Source organism: Neovison vison, chromosome 12, assembly GCF_020171115.1.
Source record: "Neovison vison isolate M4711 chromosome 12, ASM_NN_V1, whole genome shotgun sequence".
NCBI classification, from domain to species: domain Eukaryota; kingdom Metazoa; phylum Chordata; class Mammalia; order Carnivora; family Mustelidae; genus Neogale; species Neogale vison.
In genome coordinates, this window is record NC_058102.1 from 133,710,162 (window position 1) to 133,732,267 (window position 22,106).

General features: G+C 38.3%; 1 protein-coding gene across 4 annotated transcripts in view; it reads right to left on the reverse strand.

Moving 5' to 3' along the window:
* Positions 1-22,106, reverse strand: part of MASTL (microtubule associated serine/threonine kinase like) — a 35,267-nt gene that overhangs the window by 6,024 nt on the left and 7,137 nt on the right. For 2 of the 4 annotated variants that reach the window (XM_044227650.1, XM_044227648.1), the window contains exons 3-9: positions 19,246-19,385; positions 17,762-17,850; positions 12,652-12,758; positions 12,278-12,428; positions 8,765-8,937; positions 4,399-5,547; positions 2,570-2,708 (exon numbers count right to left, since the gene is read on the reverse strand). In XM_044227650.1, the coding sequence (XP_044083585.1) occupies positions 2,570-2,708; positions 4,399-5,547; positions 8,765-8,937; positions 12,278-12,428; positions 12,652-12,758; positions 17,762-17,850; positions 19,246-19,385 (1,948 nt within the window). Of the gene's footprint in view, positions 1-2,569; positions 2,712-4,398; positions 5,548-8,764; positions 8,938-12,277; positions 12,429-12,651; positions 12,759-17,761; positions 17,851-19,245; positions 19,386-22,106 lie in introns of all 4 variants that reach the window. The other 2 variants (XM_044227649.1, XM_044227647.1) reach the window with 1 other exon arrangement.

The following is a 22,106-nucleotide window of genomic DNA, read 5'->3' on the forward strand; positions in this document are numbered from 1 at the left end:
ACTTAGCAACAGAGACACTGTACAAAAATCAGTTAAGTGCCCAGAGGAACTTAGTTGCTTTGGCTGATAAAGGAAAATTTGAAATGAGTCTCAACACATTTAGAGATTATTAACAGTTTTTAGTGAGTGCTACCAAGGAATCCTTCTGGATTCTCTTGTCTTGAGAAATTTTCTTAAGCTTTTATAGTGGAGACAAATATAATAACATAGGTAAAATGACATATGCTTTAAACAGTTTCTAATAAAGTGACAGAGACTTGAACAACTGCTTCTCCATAACTGACCAACGGATGCTCTGTGAAAAAGGTAACATTTGAACTGATGATGAGATGAGAAGAAATTTAATGGGAAGAGGATTGGGTTCTGGCTTTTTTCAACTAAGGCAAAATACTTGCACAAAATAAGGAAAACCTGAAAATAAATGTGTCTAAGAAGTGGAATGGGAACACAAGACCTATAAAGGGATTCTTTGAATCTGCCTGTGCCTCGATCGTAGACCTCCCAGACTCCAGAACTATGTGTGCGAAATACATTTTTGTTCTTTATAAAAGAAATAGAGATTCCTTGAGAGACAAGGCTGGTATAAGAGCTGAGAGCCTCCGATGCTGTGATCAGTAATCTGGATTTTATTTTGCAGGTAGGAAGGAGCCAACATGGTTTTCAAGGAGAGTAGATGGACTGACCACTTTATGTTTTAAGAGGGAAAGTCTGGTGGCAGTGATTATAGACAAGAGGATGAAGCTGATGGCCCAGGAAGAGAGCTAGTAAACTAATGAAAGGGAAAGAGGACATTCTTACAGAGGATAGTGGCAGAGATGAAAAGATGAGAAGAAATTCTGCAGGGACAGAACCGACTGGATTTAAATGTAGGGGCAATGTCTGTGTCATCACAAAGATGGCAGATTTGAGAGAGTAAATAGAGGAAAAGCAAGCTGGACCCGTCCCATTTTGACATACAGCACTGAATCACCAGTGAAATGCTGAGTAGGTGCTTTCCCCATGTGTCTGCAGCCTAGAGAAAGTCAGGAGTAGAGGCAGGTATCTGGGGAGTATTGACAAGGGTCTGATGGCTGAAGTCATGGAAGAGATGACATTAACCGGAAGCAGGGGTAGGGAAAAAAGGGAAAGGGCAGGATCATGAAGAATCTCCATATCCTGAAGAGCTAAGGAGTTGGTAACAGAGGTAAAAGGAAGGAAGGAGACTGAGAAGAGGCTGGTAGATGTGACAAGAATGACAGCATTGATGACTTTTATTAAAAAAGTGCTAATTAGGGGCACCTGGCTGGCTCTGTTAATAGAGTATATGACTCTTGATCTTAGGGTTGTGAGTTTGAGCCCGATGTTGAGTGTAGAGATTACTTACAAATAGAAATCTTGAAAAAAAAAAGGTCAGTTAAATGGTAGGGATAACAATCAGATTGCCAGGACAAAAATAATTAGGCAAAGGAAAGAGGCAACCTTTGAGAAGTTAGGCAGTGGGGAAAGACAAGAGTGGAAGCTTATTTGCAGGCTAAAGAGAAGAGGCAGCATAGAAATAAAAATAGAAGGGGCGTGCGTGTGTGTGTGGGATGGCGGGGTGGGGTGAAGATGAGACAGTTGGATCACGAGAAGGAGCTCCAAGAATAGTGAAGTAACTGACAAGATCAAGAAGATGACCACATTATGGACTGAATTATGTCTGCCTGAAAAGACATGTTCGAGTCTTAACCCTGAGGTCCTCTGAGTGTGCCATTTGGAAATATGGTCCCTGCAGAGGTCACAAGGGAGTAGGGTGGGCCCCTAATCCAATATGGCTGGTGTCCTTATAAAACACAGCCACGTGACCATGGAGGCAGGGGGAATGCAACATGTTGGTTTGAGTGAGGCCCCTGCAAGCCAAGGGTTGCTCGCAAACCAGCAGAAGCTGGAAGGGCAAGGTCGTTGCCCTACACGTTTCAGAGGGAGCATGGTCCTGTCAACACCTTGATGCCAGACTTCCGGCTTCCAGAAATGTCAGGCAATCAATTCCTGTTGCTTTGAACCATCCAGTTTGTGGCACTTGATGATGTAGCCCTAAGAGACCAATCCAGTTCACTTCAGACAGCAGGAGGGGAAAATTCTTCAGAGAGAGAAAGGGGAATAAAGAGGCTAGGTAGAAATGCCATCCTGGTCTTCCTCTGCTATATCCCGAAGATGACTCACTTCTGGCTTGACCCTTGTGGTGAGGGGATAAGTGAGGGCGAGCTCCAAACAGGAATGCGCTGCTGCAGACAGAACAGAAGTTCTTGTTCAGCTTTGTATTCCCAAGCCAAAGCTGGTGGGATGTTTTGAACTAAGAGAGCAGAGCTGCTGGATGGTGGGGCTGCTTGGGGTCACTGAGAGTGAGCAGGAATGCAAAGGACAAATGGCTGCATGTCTTCTTTTGCCATAAGAAATGCCATATTTATGAGAGAAACAGTATCACATGAGTTCCTTTTCTTTTACTCTCTACAGGTAATCCAAATACCAAAGTAATTTAGAATAATTTTACCTCAAAAGAAAATGTAGTGATAGAGAACACTTCAGAAACTCAAAGACACGGAAGCCTTACCATGGGCCCTGGCCAGTAAGAGCTCAGGTGCGAGGTAGTCCGGGGTTCCAAGAATCCGCCCATCATCCATGGGGGCCGCCCCTCGCCTCACACGCTTCGGAGTTCGATATGGAGTTCCTGATTTGACCTGTTTCGGGGTCTGCTAATTTAAAAATAGTTTACAATAAATATCTTCTTTCCTCTTCCAGTGAACAGAAATGCTAAAAACAAAATCAAAGCTAGGCTGCTGGGCATCAAAGACCTACGCAAATTCCTGATCGGTTTTGAAAACAAACTCATGACTCATATTTCGAACAGTCTTGATATCTGGTGAAATGAAATAGCTTAGATAAGACCAATTATTTCAGTAACATCTAGATATGCAAGAATGAATGAAGAGATCCGTAAGAAAAATTTCTTTCTCAATAGCATGGACTAATACAAACTTCAGAATGGTCACTAAGGGATGATGTTGTGGCTTACAAATGATTGAATTTTGGGGACAACACACCAGCTGGTACTAAATATAAATAACTTCTTGTGCTAATTGGTATTTAAGTTTTAAAAATATTCTGTGGTTGGGGTGCCTGGGTGGCTCAGTGGGTTAAGCCTCTGCCTTCGGCTCAGGTCATGATCCCGGGGTCCTGGTGTTGAGCCCCGCATCGGGCTCTCTGCTCAGCGAGGAGCCTGCTTCCTCCTCTCTCTCTCTGCCCGCCTCTCTGCCTACTGTGATCTCTCTCTGTCTGTCAAATTAAAAAAAAAAAAATCTTTAAAAATATTCTGTGGTCTTACAAGGATTCTGTGAGACAAGCAGAACAGGTGTAAGCATATTCTACAGAGAGATAAGAAACAGGCTCTGAAGAAAAGGGACTTCTACATCACTCAGCAACTTCTGAATAGAAAATCCCAACTCTTGTGACCCTAAATCAGGGTTTGTACTTTCAATTTTATGTTGCCTCTCCAAAAAAAAAGGGAAAAAAATGAAACTTTGGGTTTATTAAGATAAAGGTTTAGAAAATAAAAACAACATAGGATTTGAAATCTCTATTTTCCAACTATTTTCTATAAAGAAAAGAGATAATCTATGAAAGTCCTTAGAAGGGACTAAAGATAGAGTTAACTTTAATATTGTATTTTAGAGTTGCTATTTTCAAGTGAAAATACGTCACTGTAAATATGTAAATATGTGATTGAAAATATGTGAAAGTCTAGGGTTCCCTGGGTGGCTCAGTCAGTTAAGTGGCTGCCTTCAGCTCAGGTCATGAACGTGGGATCCTGGGATCAAGCCCCGAATTGGGCTCCCTACTCAGTGGGGAATCTGTTCCTCCTCTCCCTCTGCCTCTCCCTGCTGCTTATACATGCATGTGCTCTCCCAAATAAATAAATAAAATCTTAAAAAAAGAAAAGAAAATATGTGCAAGTCTAGAGCGCAAATGAAGAAGGTGCTATAGTTAAAAATAATAAATTGCTACCAGCTTTACCTTTCTGCAGCAAAACCTCCAACAATCCAAAGATTCCCAACCAGCAGAACAGAAAATCTCAGATAGTCTAGGTAAGAGGTAAGTACCTGGCCTTCATAGTTTATTGTCATAAAATCGACAACAAAGTGTTAGAAAGGGGTGCTTGGGTGGCTCAGTGGGTTAAGTGTCTGCCTTCGGCTCAGGTCATGATCCCAGGGTCCTAGGATCGAGCTCCGCATCGGGCTCCCTGCTCAATGAGGAGCCTGGTTCTCCCTCTCTCACACCCCTGCTTGTGCTCATTCTCTCTCTTTCTCTCTCTCAATGTCAAATAAATAAATAAACTTTTTAAAAAAACAAAACCAAACAAAGTGTTAAAAAGTTGGAACATACCTGATATGGTTTATAGGATGCTCCTTTTTGATTAGGGGTTATAGCCATGGGGTATGAACCGCTATAAACGCAGGAAATATCCATCGCATCTAAAGAGGTAATGCTCATTTTGGATGGTTCTGAGTTATTGGATGCATTGATATGACTGTTAAAACTTCGAAAAGCTACAGCATTTCTTTTAGATAAGTTTAATGTTTTCAGCACCTCTGAAGACGGAGCTAACATTTTTTGGCTACTATCTTGGACGGCAAGATTCTCATCACCTTTTGGCAAGGTATTTTCTTGCCAGCTGGGTGATACGGTAAGTAGGTCTTCAATGTTTGATTCTTCAAAAGAGGATTCTTTGATGCTTTTATCCGGATCCAAGGACTGCCTTTCTAATGAACTCTCCATGATAGAAATTCCAGGAAAAGATGAATCGGAGTCCATACACATACTTTTAGAAGCTCTCTCGTCATCGGAACATAGAAAACTCGAACTTAGGAGGTCTTTCCTATTATTCTTGTCACAATCCTCATCCAGTTCACACAGAAGGTTTTTTGCTATCATTGGGATAGGTGATTTTTCTGGGGTTTGTGGTTTATCAGTGAAAGAATTGACCATGTTCTCCTTATCAGCACAGTCACCTTGCTGACCTCCACACTCTGATAGCTTCAGGTCTTGGACTTCCATTGTTAAGCCTGTCCTTTGGTTTATATAACCATTGTTCATTTCATTTCTAGACTTATGCTCTACACAGTTTTTTTTATTCTGTATGATGGTCTGACAAGGACTAGAGTCAACTAACTCAAAAGTTCTTTTAAAACTTCTTTTCTCAAGGTGCTCTGCAGTCCTATCACCAGGATCTACAGCCCACTGATCTGACTGGTGAAAACCAGACTGTGCTGTGTCAGTGGCCACATGAATATTATTTATATCCAGTTCTCTTGCTTGCCAAGACACTTCCTTGGGGAGGCATTTTTTGGCCAGGTTTATACAAGAGCTTCCAGTCTCAGGAATGGTACTGCTGTTATGAATGGGAGAAAGGGCTAACTCAAGATCCTTTTTATTGAAACCTTGGGTCTCGATGGCATTGGTTGATTTTGTACATGAAGGCTTTTCTATTATATTCCAACTCATCACTGTAGAGCCCGGTGCATTGTCACTTTCCTGAGAGGGAGGAAAAAACACTTTTTTTAGTGTATAACGCTGAGATTCTTGAACCTTTTAAAACCTCTGTTGACTTAGGTTGAATAAATGACCCCACAAACTACTATGCTACCTAGTCCCACTTTCCCCTGGAACAAAAGAACAATAACAGAGAATTAAAGAGCAATATAAACAATTAAAGCATGTTTTTATATATATTTTAAGTGAAACACTAGTCTAGAATTCAAATAAACTAGTCTTTAATATGTCTTTTCTTGGGGCGCCTGGGTGGCTCAGTGGGTTAAGCCACTGCCTTCGGCTCAGGTCATGATCTCCTGGGATGGAGTCCCGCATCGGGCTCTCTGCTCAGCGTGGGGCCTGCTTCCCTTCCTCTCTCTCTGCCTGCCTCTCTGCCTCTGTGATCTCTCTCTGTCAAATAAATAAATAAAATCTTTAAAAAATATATGTCTTTTCATTATTTAATATGTATTTGTATAATATGTATTTGATATCCTAGAATACATATTTGATACACATTCTTTAAATAGGACAAATTAATAGGCAACATTTTCAGGCAAAATCAAGGGTAAGGCTATATTATGTTTATCTCTGCTTTGCAATAGGGGTATAGATGATTCTGTTTTGAATTACAAAATGCACAGGACTTAAAATATAGTTAAAGAAAAATTACAGACAAAAATTTTGTTAATATAAACAGGTATCACCTTGTATAAGTATAATAAAACCAAACTGATAAAGATGAAGCTAAATTAATCATAATTTATAGTTAAAACTCCAAAATAACAGGAATTAAAATCCACTGTCAACAAGATGAAATGATGCATTAATGACAAAACTTTTTTTTTTTTTTTTTAAGATTTTATTTATTTGTCAGAGAGAGAGAGCGAGCACAGGCAGACAGAATGGCAGGCAGAGGCAGAGGGAGAAGCAGGCTCCCCGCGGAGCAAGGAGCCCGATGTGGGACTCGATCCCAGGACGCTGGGATCATGACCTGAGCCGAAGGAAGCTGCTTAACCAACTGAGCCACCCAGGCGTCCCAAACTTTTTTTTTTTTTTTTTTTTTAAGATTTATTTATTTATTTGACAGAAAGGGACACAGTAAGAGAGGGAACACAAGCAAGGGGACTAGGACAGGGAAAGCAAGCTTCCGCCGCTGAGCAGGGAGCCTGATATGGGGTTGGATCCCAGGATGCTGGGATCATGACCTGAGCCGAAGGCAGACGCTTAATGACCTAGCCACCCAGGCGCCCCCAAAACACTTTTCTTAAAATCTGTTTGAATTCCAGCTATCTGCAGGTGCTTTTCTGTGATCAGAGCTTTCTACAGAGTATCAAAAATTGGTGCACGGTAATCAGGGTTTTTGCAACATTACTCAGTAAGAGTGTGTCTTCAATAAACTCTAACCATGCCTGTTTTTGGTATGTGAAAAATCAAACTTTATTAACTTACTTAGTAATAATAAGGAATGCTTATTCATGAATAACAATAACAACAATCCCTAAATTACAACTCATAGAGCTACAGACAGAGACCATCCAGGGATAACGCCAGGGTTTAGAGGGTCGGGTCCATTCTCACTCCCTCATCATAACTTGAGAAGCACCACTATAATCCAATCATTGCATTCTGCCTGGATACAGAAGTAGTAGGGAGAAGGTAAGGGTGTGTGTGGTTTGAAATATTATACAATATGCTTTCTTGAACAGGAAGGAGGTGAAATAACAGTATTAGGAAAGGAAATCTGTTTATCATGTAGCATGTATTACCTGTAGAGCAGCCTATAAGAGAAGGAAAAAAGATCGAGAAACACTGCCTTGACTGAAAAATAATCTGACCTTACTTCTAGAACACAAATATCCAACAATGAAGAAAATCATATTACTGAGAATAAGGAGTAAATACAATCCAAATTATTCACTTGAACAGAAAGTTTATTCTTTGTGTATTACCATTATTCTAACCTAACATTATTTTATCTGCACTCTATGAAGGAAACTTCATAATTTAAAACCTCAGTTCTGGGCGCCTGGGTGGCTCAGTGGGTTAATCCGCTGCCTTCGGCTCAGGTCATGATCTCAGGGTCCTGGGATCGAGTCCCGTATCGGGCTCTCTGCTCAGCAGGGAGCCTGCTTCCCTCTCTCTGCCTGCCTCTCTCTCTGTCTACTTGTGATCTCTTTCTGTCAAGTAAATAAATAAAATCTTTAAAAAACAAAAACAAAAACAAACCCTCAGTTCAAGGGCACCTGGGTGGCTCAGTGGGTTAAGCCTCTGCCTTCGGCTCGGGTCATGATCTCAGGATTCTGGGATCCAGCTCCACACTAGGCTCTCTACTCAGCAGGGAGCCTGCTTCCCCCCACTCTCTGTGGGCCTCTGCCTACTTGTGATCGCTCTCTCTGTCAAATAAATAAGTAAATTCTTAAAAAATAATAATAATAAAATAAAACTTCTGTTCCTCTCACCTGTAATACCAGTTTTAATAGCTTAAAAAAGGCAAAAGCAGAATATATACTCAAGTAAATAACTTTAAGTAACTCCATTCACTTAGCAAGCAAATGTCCTTAAAATAAAAACTTTTTTTTAAAAATTTATTTATTTTTCATAGATAGAGAAGCGAGAGCGAGCACAGGCAGACAGAGTGGCAGGCAGAGACAGAGGGAGAAGCAGGCTCCCTGCCAAGCAAGGAGCCCGATGCAGGACTCCATCCCAGGACGCCGGGATCATGACCCGAGCCGAAGGCAGCTGCTCAACCAACTGAGCCACCAGGCGTCCCTAAAATAAATACTTTTAAAGGCACATATACATTACCCTGCGGTCTAAAAGTTATTTCTGATCTGAAAGAGTTATCTTCCATTAAATGAGAAACTGAAAGAATACCGTATAGAAGGAGGTAATATAAGTTTTAAAATAATACTTTAAAAAAAAAAGTACAATAAGCTAGTGTTTATGTCATGGTAGGGAATTAAAAAAAAAAAAAAGACTATCTAGATGCCCTGAACCAAACGTTTTCTATCAATTTTCTGCAAGCTCACTATATATTAATTACGAATAATTCTGCATTTGAATGTGAAATGAAATATTTAAAAATAATTTGACAGAATATACAGGCAAATAAAGACTACCTTGACTGCCATTCATGTAACAGTTTCATTTCCTTACAGAATTTACATGGCAAAGTGTAAAGCATCTCCATTGTCAATGTGACATACGAAACTCTCACCTGGCAGTCCTTCTCCCATCCGGGACTGCTGTGGCTCTCAGACTCCACACTGGATACGAAGGTATGCGACTGGCTGCTGGTGCTGGATGTAGCCAGCCTTCTCCTGGACTGCAGGAGATTAGACGTTAGGCACTTAACGGGCATCTCGGGATTGGAGGCAACTGTTTCCAGACCTGCAGGGAAGAAAAAATATTGGAGCAATGTCACATTTTTCTGAGTTCCTCACTGAGCCTGAATCTTTCCAGATAATTAGCCAAAGTCTTAAGTATTGTACATCAGAGTTCTGTCTGTGCAAATATTATCCAATCCGCTCAGATAAACATTCACACATACAAGTACTTTCATGGATATTTAGGGAAAAAACAAACCTACCTCAACATTCACAAGTGAAAATGAGGGCAAAAAGGAACTAAGTTATAATTAGGAAGAAATCCATTATCTACTTAGAAACTCTTCTTGATAAGAGAACATTATTGATATACTATATCCAGATATGATATAAGATTGGAATGTGACTAAATTTACTCAGTTCAATTTGTATTTAATCAAAACCATTGCTTTAGGGGCACCTGGGTGGTGCAATCAGTTAAGGGTGTGACTCTTGGTTTCTGCTCAGGTCCTGATCTCAGGATTGTGAGATGGAGCCTTGTGTCGGGCTCCACGCTTAGCACAGAGTCTTGAGACGCTCTCTCCCTCTCTCTGCCCCTCCTGCCTGTGCGCGCGCTCTCTCTCTCTCAAATAAAAAACATAGCTTTATTCTAATATTGAGGTTTATGTGCTCACAAGTATGTTGTGTTTTATACTACTGGGTAAGATACCTAACAGTGAATGGCTAACAGCAGGCCAGGACAAGAAAGCAGAAGCACCTACATGATACGTGTGTATCATATAATGATGCTGACAACTGTTGTTCCTGAACTTAGGAGACAAAACAGGCAATGACGCTTTTATGAAAGATCAGAATACGTGCATATATAGATTTTCTATGTATATAAAAATATATGTGTATTTTGTTTTTTCTTTCCCTAAGAGGGTGAACACACGACTTTAATTTCAAGTAAATTCCTACAGTTTTTTGATTTAATGAATCTTGGAACTTTAAAACTAGAAATAGAATTTCAGTGGCCATCCAGAACGTTTTTTTGATACATAAACCCTCTCAATGAAATTCCTGAAACTCACTGGACTCTGACCTTGATATTTGACTAAACTGCTCAGCTTGCCTCCCCCTAGTAATATGGAAATTTGTTTCTAACCCAATGCCATGTGCATACTGTATATTGGCTAAGGAGTTCTTTCTATATCAGTGATATGATCAGACCATTCCTTTCTTTGGAACTTGTGTGTGTGTATGTGCATGTGTGTGTATGTTTTAAGATTTTTTTTTTTTTATTTGACAGAGAGAGATCACAAGCAGGGGCAGAGGGAGAGGGAGAAGCGGCTCCTTGCTGAGCAGGGAGCCCAATGCAGAACTCAATCCCAGGACCCTGGGATCACGACTGGAGTCAAAGGCAGATGCTTAACCATCTGAGCAACACAGGCACCCCTCTTTGGGACTTTTGATGATTCCCTACAGCTTCTCGATTCCCTATAATGACACTTGATCCTTGCCCATCTTCCTGCTAGGCTTCCTTTCCCATTGCACATGCATCCCATTCTACATTACACATTTAGTCCCCATTGTCTGAAGATCGCATACTTCCAAGTGTCAGTGCCTTTGCTCATGCCTCTACCTAAATGCCCTTTTCCAATATACTTGGAGCTACTACTATATCTTTACTGAGAACCATTCCTGATTTTCCCAGTTAGCATTTAACACTTTCTGTGTTGTATCACAATATCCTCCTTATGATTTTATTGTAGAGGCTTGCTATTGTTATTCCTTTACATATGTAATCAACACAGAATTATAAGCTCTTCTGAGGAAAGGACTTCTCTTACTCATCTTGATATCCACTGGGTGACCAGTGCAGTGCCTTGCCCTGGTTGACTTCTGATTAGATTTAAAAAAAAATGACGAAGGGAGATGCAATTATTTTCACTTAAGAGTAAGGCTATGGGTGGCTCAGTTGGTTGAGCGGCTGCCTTCGGCTCAGGTCATGGTCCTGGTGTCCTGGGATCGAGTCCCACATGGGGCTCCTTGCTCGGCGGGGAGCCTGCTTCTCCCTCTGCCCCTGCTGCCACTCTGCCTGCCTGTGCTCGCTCTCTCTCTCTCTCTTTCTCTAGCAAATAAATAAATAAAATTAAAAAAAAAAGAGTAAGGCTATTAAAAAAAAAAGAGTAAGGCTCTAGTATATTCTAGAGCCTGCATATTCTGTATTTTAGTAGTTTTGTATTTATCAAAGATATATATGTTTTTCAGCCATTTTGATTTCCACAGAAGTGATTTTTGACAGAAGAATTAAGACTCAATGACTTTGGAAGAAAGGGTCAATGGACAGAAAATTGTAGTTGAAATCAGGGCTTGGCTTTCTCACTTACTAGTGTATAACTAAACATTTTCAAACATTAGTTTTCTCATTTATAAGTGAGATATCCTGGATATATGCAGATTTGAGGACCAAACTGAAAATGAGGTAACATCTATGAAAACATGTAACCCTAATTGCTCTATAAAGCATCGTTATTCACATTCCCAACATAAAGAACATCAAGTGCAGGGAACTAAATCATCCACCATTCTAAGTTATGAAAGGTGAAGTTAAGTGCTCTCCAGATGTCCCATTCTCTTCCTATATTACTTAACTTCTGTTTTTTATTGTGTCCTAATGAAAAATTTTATCTTTACTTCAACTATTTTATTTCAAAGTCTTTTGGAAATAATTTTATAAAGACAGACACAAAATATTATATATATATATTCTCAACATAAAGATTTCCATAGACCCAGTACAATGAAACTTACCCAATGGTCATTCTAATACCAAGCTAATGGAAGGATCTCTCATTAGCTAGGGATCTCTCATTAGCTCTCAGCTAAAGATCCAAGTCTTTAAGTCTTTAAGCACCAGGCTGGTTCAGTCAGTTGAGCATGTGACTCTTTTTTTTTGTTTTTTTAAAGATTTTATGTATTTATTTGACAGAAATCACAAGTAGATGGAGAGGCAGGCAGCGAGACAGAGAGAAGCAGGCTCCCTGCTGAGCAGAGAGCCCGATGCAGGACTCGATCCCAGGACTCTGAGATCATGACCTGAGCCGAAGGCAGCGGCTTAACCCACTGAGCCACCCAGGCGCCCCGAGCATGTGACTCTTGATCTTGGGGTTGTAAATTCCAGGCCCATGTTAGGTATAGAAATTACTTAAAATAAAAATAAAATCTTTATTTAAAAAAAAAAAAAAAAGATCTGTAACAATCTGTGTCAAAAATGGCATTTACATGAGGAAATATAGGAATGCCACAGATAGTTCAAGTATTTGTATTTCATACCTATACTAGAAATTTAAAAGTTAAAAAACACTTTTTCCTCAAAAGACACATTTAATGGAATAAACTACTTTTTCTTTTGTACTCACATGAATTTAGTAGTTTGCTAGAGTAAGGAGTAGCATCCCTGAGATCTACAGACATAGGACAAACTAGTCCTTGAGAAAGTTGCGATGTTTCAGATACATGGGTTGAAAGAATATTTGCAGAGTCTTTGTTTTTTTCTGCAACTGGTGTGTACTATTAAAGAAAGAAAAACAAAAACAAATGCTAAGATTTACCTCTACAAAAACACCACCTAAATACATAAACTGTTATACCACCCAAGTAGATAATGTTAAAGTAACTCAACATGCTTGATACTTAAATTTATTTTGAACATTTATTTTAAAAAAGGATTCAATTTTAAATGGCAATCATGAAAGGGCACATTATGTGACTTTTTTTCTAATCAAGTACTTACAAATCCCAAAGAACTGATGAGAGATAACACTTGTCCTGGGGTTCTTGAGTAGTCTTGTCTAGGTTTAGCCATTGATGGTGTTGTAAGGATATCCATCATATTGATGTCTGTGTATAGAAAGAAAAATAAATGAAATTCTTCAAAAACTTCAATGTCATTGACTTACTAGTCGAAAATCATCTGTTCAGAATTTTGTCCCCCACAATATCTATAATACTGGCTTATGTAAGATGAACATATCCAGAGAAGCCACCATGCCACAGTATAAAAATACACAACCAAGCAGAAAGAGAAAGACAAATAATGTATGATCTCTATTATATATGGAACCTTAAAAAACAAAACAAAACTAAGCTTACAGGTACAGAGAACAGACTGGTGGATGCCAGAGGCAAGAGGTGGGGACAGAAGAAATGGATGAAAGGGGTCAAAAAAAAAAAGAAAGATAAATTTTTCCCTATTTAAAAAAAAGCAACTGATTGAAATCATGAAACTTTGATAGAACAGAGTCTTGCTCTGGAATGAATAGAACACAGTGTAATGACCTAAATTAGGGAGTACTCACTCACTAAACAAGAGAATTAGCTAACTGGTAACAAAATAATTCTTGATAAATCAAATACTAGAAGAGGATGTGGTAAGAAAAATTAAGAAGGAATATTAGGAATATAAATTAAATTCCAACATCACAATCTGTTTAAGGAATTAGTACAAACTATGGGCTCCCCTGTGAACTAACATGTGCAAGTATAGGTCAAGATAGAAACTGATACAGAATTTTTATCAGTTTCAGTACATAACTTTGTAAAATAATTCAACATTCACACATAAGGTACTGTTTTCTTTAGATATCAAAAATGGTGGGTGCTGGCTGGCTCAGGCAGTAGAGCATGTGACTCCTGATCTCTGGGTCATGGATTAGAGCCCTACCTGGATATACAGATTACGTTAAAACTTTATATATATATTTATTTATTTACTTCAAGATTTTTAAAATTTACTTGACAGAGAGAGCGAGAGAGAGAGAGAGAGCATGCATAAGCAGGGGGAGTGGCAGGCAGAAGGAGTGTGGAGCGGGGAGCCTTATTCGAGGCTCAAACCCAGGACCCTGGGATCATGACCTGAGCTGAAGGCAGATGCCCAACTGACTGAGCCACCCAGGCACTCCTTAAAAAATAATTAAAAAAATAACCACCCCACCCCACGCCCCACAAACGGTAGGAAAAGTGTGATATTCTATGTGGTGTCAGACTTTTTTTAAAAAGGATTTTATTTTATTATTATTTTTAAAGATTTTATTTATTTTTTTGACAGAGAGAGAGAGAGAGAGTGAGAGAGGGAACACAAGCAGGGGGAATGGGAGAGGGCGAAGTAGGCCCCCTCTTGAGCAAGGAGACTGATGCAGAGCCCGATCCCAGGACATTGGAACCATGACCTGAGCTGAAGGCAGATGGCTAACGACTGAGCCACCCAGGCGTCTCTAAAGATTTTATTTTATTTTATTTTTTTAAAGATTTTATTTATTTATTTGACAGACAGAGATCACAAGTAGGCAGAGCAGCAGGCGGAGGGGGGGGGAAGCAGGCTCCCTGCTGAGCAGAGAGCCCGACGTGGGGCTCGATCCCAGGACTCTGGGATCATGACCTGAGCCGAAGGCAGAGGCCTAACCCACTGAGCCACCTTTTTAACTAATCTCTACACTCAATGTGGGGATTGAACTCACAACCCCGGTATCAGTATCCTCCACTATGTGGAGCCACTATGAAAAACACAATAGAGGTTCCTCAAAAAATTAAAATAGAATCACTATATAACCCAGGAATTCCACTACTGACTATATATAGGTAAGCATTGAGAGCAGGGTCTATAAGAGAGATTTATACACTCATGTTCATTGCATAATTCACAGTAGTCAGGAGAAGCAACCCAAATGTCCACTAACACATAAACAGATTTAAGAAGTGGCATATATACATATAAGGGAATTGTGCTCGCTTCGGCAGCACATATACATATAAGGGAATGTTATTCAGCCTTTAAAAAGAAGGAGATACTGTTATACGCTGTGATGTGGATGAAACTTGAGGACATTATGCTAAGTGATATAAGTCAGTCACAAAATGACAAATAGTCTATAATTCTACTTATATGAGATACCTAAAGTAATCAAACTCACAGATACAGAAAAAAGAACTGTGGTTGCTGGGGCTGGGGGGAGGGGAATTTAGGATATAGAGTTTCAGTTTTGCAAGATGAAAAAGTTCTAGAGATCTGTTGCACAACAATGTAAATATAGTTAATACTACTGAACTGTATACTTTTTAAAAATGGTAAATTTTATATTATGGATTTCTTAACACTATAAAAAAAAAGACAAAAACCAAATTCAGAATCTGTATACTTAAGATGTTTATCATATTACTATTTATAGTAATACAAATAGAGAATTATTTGGGAGGCAAATTTTATTTTATTTTAATTTTTTAAATTATTTTTATTTTTCATGTAAGCTATCTACTACTCAGTGTGGGGACTGAACTCAAGACCCCAAGATCAAGAGTTGCGTGCTCTACCAACTGAGCCAACCAGGTTCCCTATGGGAGCCAAATTTTAAACAAATTATCAGATAGGAAAAAAAAAATTAAACTGTTATATCACCATAACACAAAATTTAATGGATTTATGACTTTTTCAGTGTCTTATTTGAATCCCAGGGAGTTAGATTTGCCTTACAATTTTAAAATGTTTAGATTTTAGAAAGGTAAGGTGATGAATATATAGTGATCTTTTTAGGTTTTTTTGTTTTTTTATTGAGATATGACACACAATTTTACCTTAGTTTCCGGTGCACAACCTAGTGATTCAACAACTCTATATGTTATACCATGTTTGCCACAAGTGTAGCTACTGTCTGTCATCAAACAATACTATTACAATATTATTGTCTATATTCACTATCCTGTATTTTTCATCCTCATGACTTACTCATTCCATAACTGGAATAATGTGGAATATATATCCATAACTGGAATAATTCCATAATGGAAGCCTATGTCTCCTACTCCCTTTCACCCATTTTGCCGTTTTGCCTTTTCTCTCCCACAATCATCAGTCTGTTCACTATATTAATGGGTCTGTCTCCACTTTTTTTGTTTGTCTGTTTTGGTTTTTAGGTTCCATGATATAAGTGAAATCATAGGGTACTTGTCTTTCTGTATGACTTCTTTCACTTAGCATAATACCCTCTAGGTCTGCCCATGTTGTCACAAATGACAAGGGCTCATTCTTTTTTATGGCTGAGTAATATCCTAGTGTGTGAGTCTGCACACCAAATCTTCTTTATCAATTCATCTATTGATGGAAGCTTGGATTTCTTCCCTATCTTGGCTATTGGAAATACTGCTGTAATCAACATAAGGATGCACCTTATCTTTCCAAATTAGTACTTTTGTTTTCTTTGGGTAAATATCCAGTATACTGTATAGTAAGGAACATCTCTAGTGGCATCTCATCTAGCCACGTGTACTCAAATATTATTATTACTGCTGTGAAGTATCTGAGTAGTTATGTGAAATGGGACTAATAAAAACCATAAATAGCCCCCATCAGCTCAGGTCAAATTTTATCAAACTAAATGAAAATCCTTAGGTATACAAAACTTTTGAAATGTGTACTTGCAAATAAAGAATTATAGGTGTGTATTTATTTTCAAATAATTATAATCCTGTGGTTTATAATTAATAAGCCCAATTTTGTGCTCTCCTGTTCATTTATTTTATAATTAATAAGCCCAATTTTGTGCTCTCCTGTTCATTTATTTCTATCTGCTACCATTTTAATAGGTAAGTTAATATGCTACCAAGTCGGTAAGCTATGTTTCTATGATAAACGTAAGTAATTTCTAGTTTCTCCCTATTAGAAACAATGCTGCTACTAAGTTTTATTCATATATTTTGTTCTCTTGAACCATTTCCTTAGAAAAATTCTAAGATAGACTAACTAGGTCAAAAAGAATTAAACTCTTTTGTTTCTTTTCTTAAATTCTTAATTTTATTTATTTATTTGAGAGCAAGAGCAAAAGTGAGAGAGAGAGTATGACAGGGGAGTGGTCAGAGGGAGAAACAGATTCCCTGCTGAGCGGGGAGCCCGACAAAGGACTCTATCCCAGGACTCTAGGACCATGATCCGAGCTGAAGGCAGTCGCTTAACCAACTGAGCCACCCAGGCATCCTAAATTCTTTTGTTTCTTAAAACACATTGGTAGATAACCTTTGGAAAGCACTGTGCTAATTTACAATGTTTCTGGAAAAACTAACTATGGTTTTGCAGTCTCATTAATTTTAGATCTTCAGTTCTCTCTCCCTCTCTCTCTTTTTTCTTTTTTTGCCTAGTTTAACAGTGAAATGATTCATTTATTATTTTTTAAATTAGCATTTCTTTCATTACCAAGAGTGAAATTAATATACTCCCATATACGTGTGTGTGTGTGAATTGTGTTCATTTTCTTTGCCCTTGTTTATCAAGGTCTTGGTGGTGATTCTGTCAGTTTGAAGAAGTTTTGTAGGTATCACTGTTTATCATTTTATAGTTATTTTAGTCACTTTACTGATGTTTAATTGGTCAAACCAGTTTCAGTAGACACAAAGTCAGAAGAACAGAAATTTTGAGTTCCTCTTTGAAGATCCAAAGAACTTTGAAAGTCCTTGATGATTCAGGAATGATTATTTCCATTTCTCATCCTTTTTTTCCCCCATTTTTTTAAAAAAGGTTTTATTTATTTATTGACAGGCAGAGATCACAAGTAGGCAGAGAGGCAGGCAGGGGGCGGGGGATGCAGGCTCCCCACCAAGCAGAGAGCTTGACACGGGCCCAATCCTAGGACCCCGAGATCATGACCCAAGCCAAAGGCAGAGGCTTAAACTGAGCCACCCAGGTGCTCCTTTTCTTCATTTTTCATCTTCAATTGAAAGGAAATACCATTATACCTTTCTATTCTTTTTTTGAACAAATAATCATCAAATTTTAGCATTATAAATGAACAAAATAGTGTAAGTTAATAGCAAATAGTTGTTGGGTTTTTAAAAACATACTTACCTGCTATTTTTCTTACCTCTATTCAAAGTAACTTTGGAAAGGCCAAAATCTGTTAGTTTAATATGACCTTCATTAGAAATAAGCATATTGTCTGGTTTCAAATCCCTGCACATACAAAAAACAAATAGTAGACAATTAAAAAAGAGCTAGTGTTAATGTAGAATTAGCAGGGGAAAACCCAGAAATTTCAGAAGACTCAAACTCTATTTATTTTCACTAAAACAAGGCACTTACTGTTGGTTTTGAGAGTACAAAAAACAACTCTCAAAAGTAAATTATCTTCTGTATATTTGAAACAATGAGAAAGTTAACCGATTTAATAATAGATTATCTTTGGCATTTTTATTCAGTAGATAGTTCATTATGACAAATAAAACTCATTAGATAAAATAAACCTCAGGCTACACCAAAATCATATTTACCTCTTTCATGGAGGATAAGATTAAACCTTAATAGAGAAGAGCCACTTAGAATATGACTTCCTTTGCACAGAGTAAAACACCGCAAATCAGTTGGCATTTTAAAATATAGCACTTTTTATTTAAATAAATAAATTTATTTTTTACAATTTTATTTATTTGAAAGAGAAAGAAAGAGAGAGAACAGCAGGGGGAGCAACAGGCAGAGGGAGAGAGAGAAGCAGGCTCACTGAGCAGGGAGCCCGATGTGGGGCTCCATCCCAGAATACAGATATCACGACCTGAGCCAAAGGCAGACACTTAACAACTGAGCCACCTAGGCACCCCAAAATATAACATTTCTGTATGATGGTAAGGGGGTGGAAAAAAGATTCAATATTCTTCACAACAAAATGGTGTACCCATGTTCAAAGCAACATATTCAAAGCATAGGGAGGGGAGATGAAACAAGAATTGATGGAATTTATACATTTTTTAAAAACTTAGTGCTTTTATTTACTCTTTAAAAAAGATTTTATTTGGGCGCCTGGGTGGCTCCATGGGTTAAGCCGCTGCCTTCGGCTCAGGTCATGATCTCAGGGTCCTGGGATCAAGTCCTACATCGGGCTCTCTGCTCAGCAGGGAGCCTGCTTCCCTCCCTCTCTCTCTCTCTCTCTGCCTGCCTCTCTGCCTATTTGTGATCTCTCTCTCTCTGTGTCAAATAAATAAATAAAATCTTAAAATTTATTTTATTTATTTATAAGAGAAAGAGAGAGCACAAGCAGGAGGAGGTGCAGAGGGAGAGGGAGAAGGAGACTCCCCACTGAACTGGGAGCCTAACGTGGGGCTCATTTCCAGGACCCTGGGATCATGACCTGAGCTGAAGGCAGATGCTTACTCCACTGAGTTCCAAAGGTGCCTCAAGTTGATGGAATTTTTGAACTCACACTCGTTACTACCAAACTTTACATGGGCAAATGCTTATGCAAATATTTCAAACTCAAATAATACATAATTTGATTATCTGCGGTTTTAACTAATAGTTTGTAAAAGGCAAAAGATTTATACTTAACTAATAGTTTGTAGAAAAGTCCATCTTTACCTGTGGATGATTCCATGTCTGTGAAGATAGTCTAGAGCCAAGGCTACTTCAGAAATATATTTCACGGCCATCTCTTCATCAAAATAACCATATATATGTAGGAGAGACTTGACATCACCACCAATAAGATATTCCATTACCTATCAAAAAGGAATACAAATGTTATAAAATAAAAACAATATGATTTGATTACCACAAAAACAATTTTTGAGTATCATAGTTATCTATTTTTAGCATGGCTCTGTAATAGATATATTTTCTTGATCTTACTCAGTACACATTAATATGAAGTTTGCTCATGTTGCCATATCTTTTTTTTAAATTGAATTTGAACTGCTTAATCTGAATAAAAATTCAGACTTACAGAAAGATATAAGAACAGTCCCATGTACTCTTCATCTAGACTCACCACTGTGAGCATTTTGCCCATTTGCTTTCTTCCTCTCCACATATATGAATATAAAATAAGTGTTAATAACATAATTATATTACATAATAAACAAAGGAACATGATTATTAGCATAAATATCTTAAATGCATGATTTTTATTCAGACTAAACAGTTTCAAAGTGTGGCAACATTAACAAATGATATTTATAGCTTTAAAGTTTTTGTTAAATAACCGGAAAATAGGGCACCTGGGTGGCTCAGTGGGTTAAACCGCTGCCTTCGGCTCAGGTCATGATCTCAGGGTCCTGGGATCGAGTCCCGCATTGGGCTCTCTGCTCAGCAGGGAGCCTGCTTCCTCCTCTCTCTCTCTGCCTGCCTCTCTGCCTACTTGTAATCTCTCTCTGTCAAATAAATAAATAAAATCTTTAAAAATAAATAAATAAATAGATAACCGGAAAATAAAGTTGAAGAGATCATGACCTATCATCACAAAATTCTTCGTCATGTCTCTCCTAACAAGAATATTCTTACCTAACTACAGCATAATAAAATTCAAGGAATTTAACACTAATACTATTATCTAATTGATAGTCTATATTCAAATTTCTCTGAGTATCTAAATAAATATCCTTGATAAGATATCTTACCACCCTGCCCTAGCCAAGACCTCCATGGCATTTAGTTATCATATCTCTTTAGTCTCCTTTAATCTGGGACAGATTTTTGCCTTGTTGAGGGGGGCAGTCTTTCATGACATTCAATTATTTCCTCACTATTCAATTCAGGTTTGCATTTTTGACAGGAATTCTAGGTAAGTAATGTCGACTCGTTCTTAGAGACACTCCCACTAGATGAGACAACTACTGTCAGCATGTTCCATTACTGGGGATGTTGACTTTGATCACTTAGTTCAGGTGGTGACTTCCAGATTTCTCCAATGAAGTACTTTTTTTAAGCCCCTGGTAATTAAGAAGTAATGGAGGAAATATGTTGAGTGTACGTAAATAACCTGTTTCCCAACAGATTTCAAGCACTGATCTTAGCATCATGTGACCACAGATGATTCTTGTCTAACTCCAATATTGCTAGGTGGTTGCAAATCTCTACTGTTCCTTTTACATGCACTGTCATTATTCTTAAAAATCTGTATCGTTTTAAGATATAAAATACTGCCTAGTAAGACCTTCATAAAACAAAGTCCTTTCTTTCGTCTTTAGGTCAGTAGTTTCCCTGGTATATAGAGATTAGTCAGTTTTTGTTGATGACATCAATCATGAAAACATTTACTAAGCCCTAAGTCTGTGCTACACACGGTGCTAGCACTGGAAATATAAGCAAGAATAAAATGTCTCTTCAGTGAAAGAGTTTATAATTCAGTAGTACGTAAATAAATAAGTAAACATACTGCACTTGAGCTCATGAGAATGTTTCTTATGTCCTCGTCAACAATAATTACTGATCCTTTTCCTCTTTGTCAGTCTAAGAACAAAAGGACTTGTTTAGATGTTTTTTGACTTGTAGGGAGATTTCGGATCTTTACACTTTTTTAAAAGATTTTATTAAGTAATCCCTACACCCAGTGTGGGGCTTGACCCCACAACCCCTAGATATCTTGCATGTATCTTTTGTGAATCACTTCAATTCTTTGCCCATTTTTCTACTTGGGTATTTAATTCCTTCTTATTGATGTATAAAATCTGTTTACATAGTAGTAAAATTAGACTTTTCTGTATTTTTCTGAACAATATTTTCTCCAAACTTGTTATTTGACTATGTAAATGGTATTTTGTACCAAAATACCATTTGTATCAAAACGTTTTATTTTGTACTTAGTAAGACCTGTATCAATTTAAGATTATAAAAATATTCACATCAATTTTCTTCTAGTACTTTTTTTGGTAAAGATTTTATATTATTTATTGAAGAGAGCACATGAGAGAGAGAGAGTGTATGAACAAGGGTAGGGGGAGAGGGAGAAGCAGATTCCCCACTGAGCAAGGAGCCAGATGGGGCTCAATCCCAGGACCTTGGGATCATGACCTGAGTGGAAGGTAGACGCTTAACTGACTGAGCCGTCCAGGTGCCCCTTCTTCTAGTACTTTTTTTTTTTTTAAAGATATTATTTATTTACTTGAGAGAGAGAGATCACAAGTAGGCAGAGAGGCAGGCAGAGAGAGAGGGGAACGCAGGCCCTCTGCTGAGCAGAGAGCCTGATGCAGGGCTCGATCCCAGGAACCTGGGATCATGACCTGAGCTGAAGACAGAGGCTTAACCCACTGAGCCACTGAGGCGCCCCCTCCTTCTTCTTTAATGGATTCCCTTTTTTAAGTAGAAATCTATGATACAAAAGGGGAACAAATGACACTAGCACCATCTCAAGTTTTATAACCAAGCAGAAATGATTTCAAGTGACTTCAAAAACCAGATTTCAAGTGACTTCAAAAACCAGAATTTTAATACTATATCCCAAG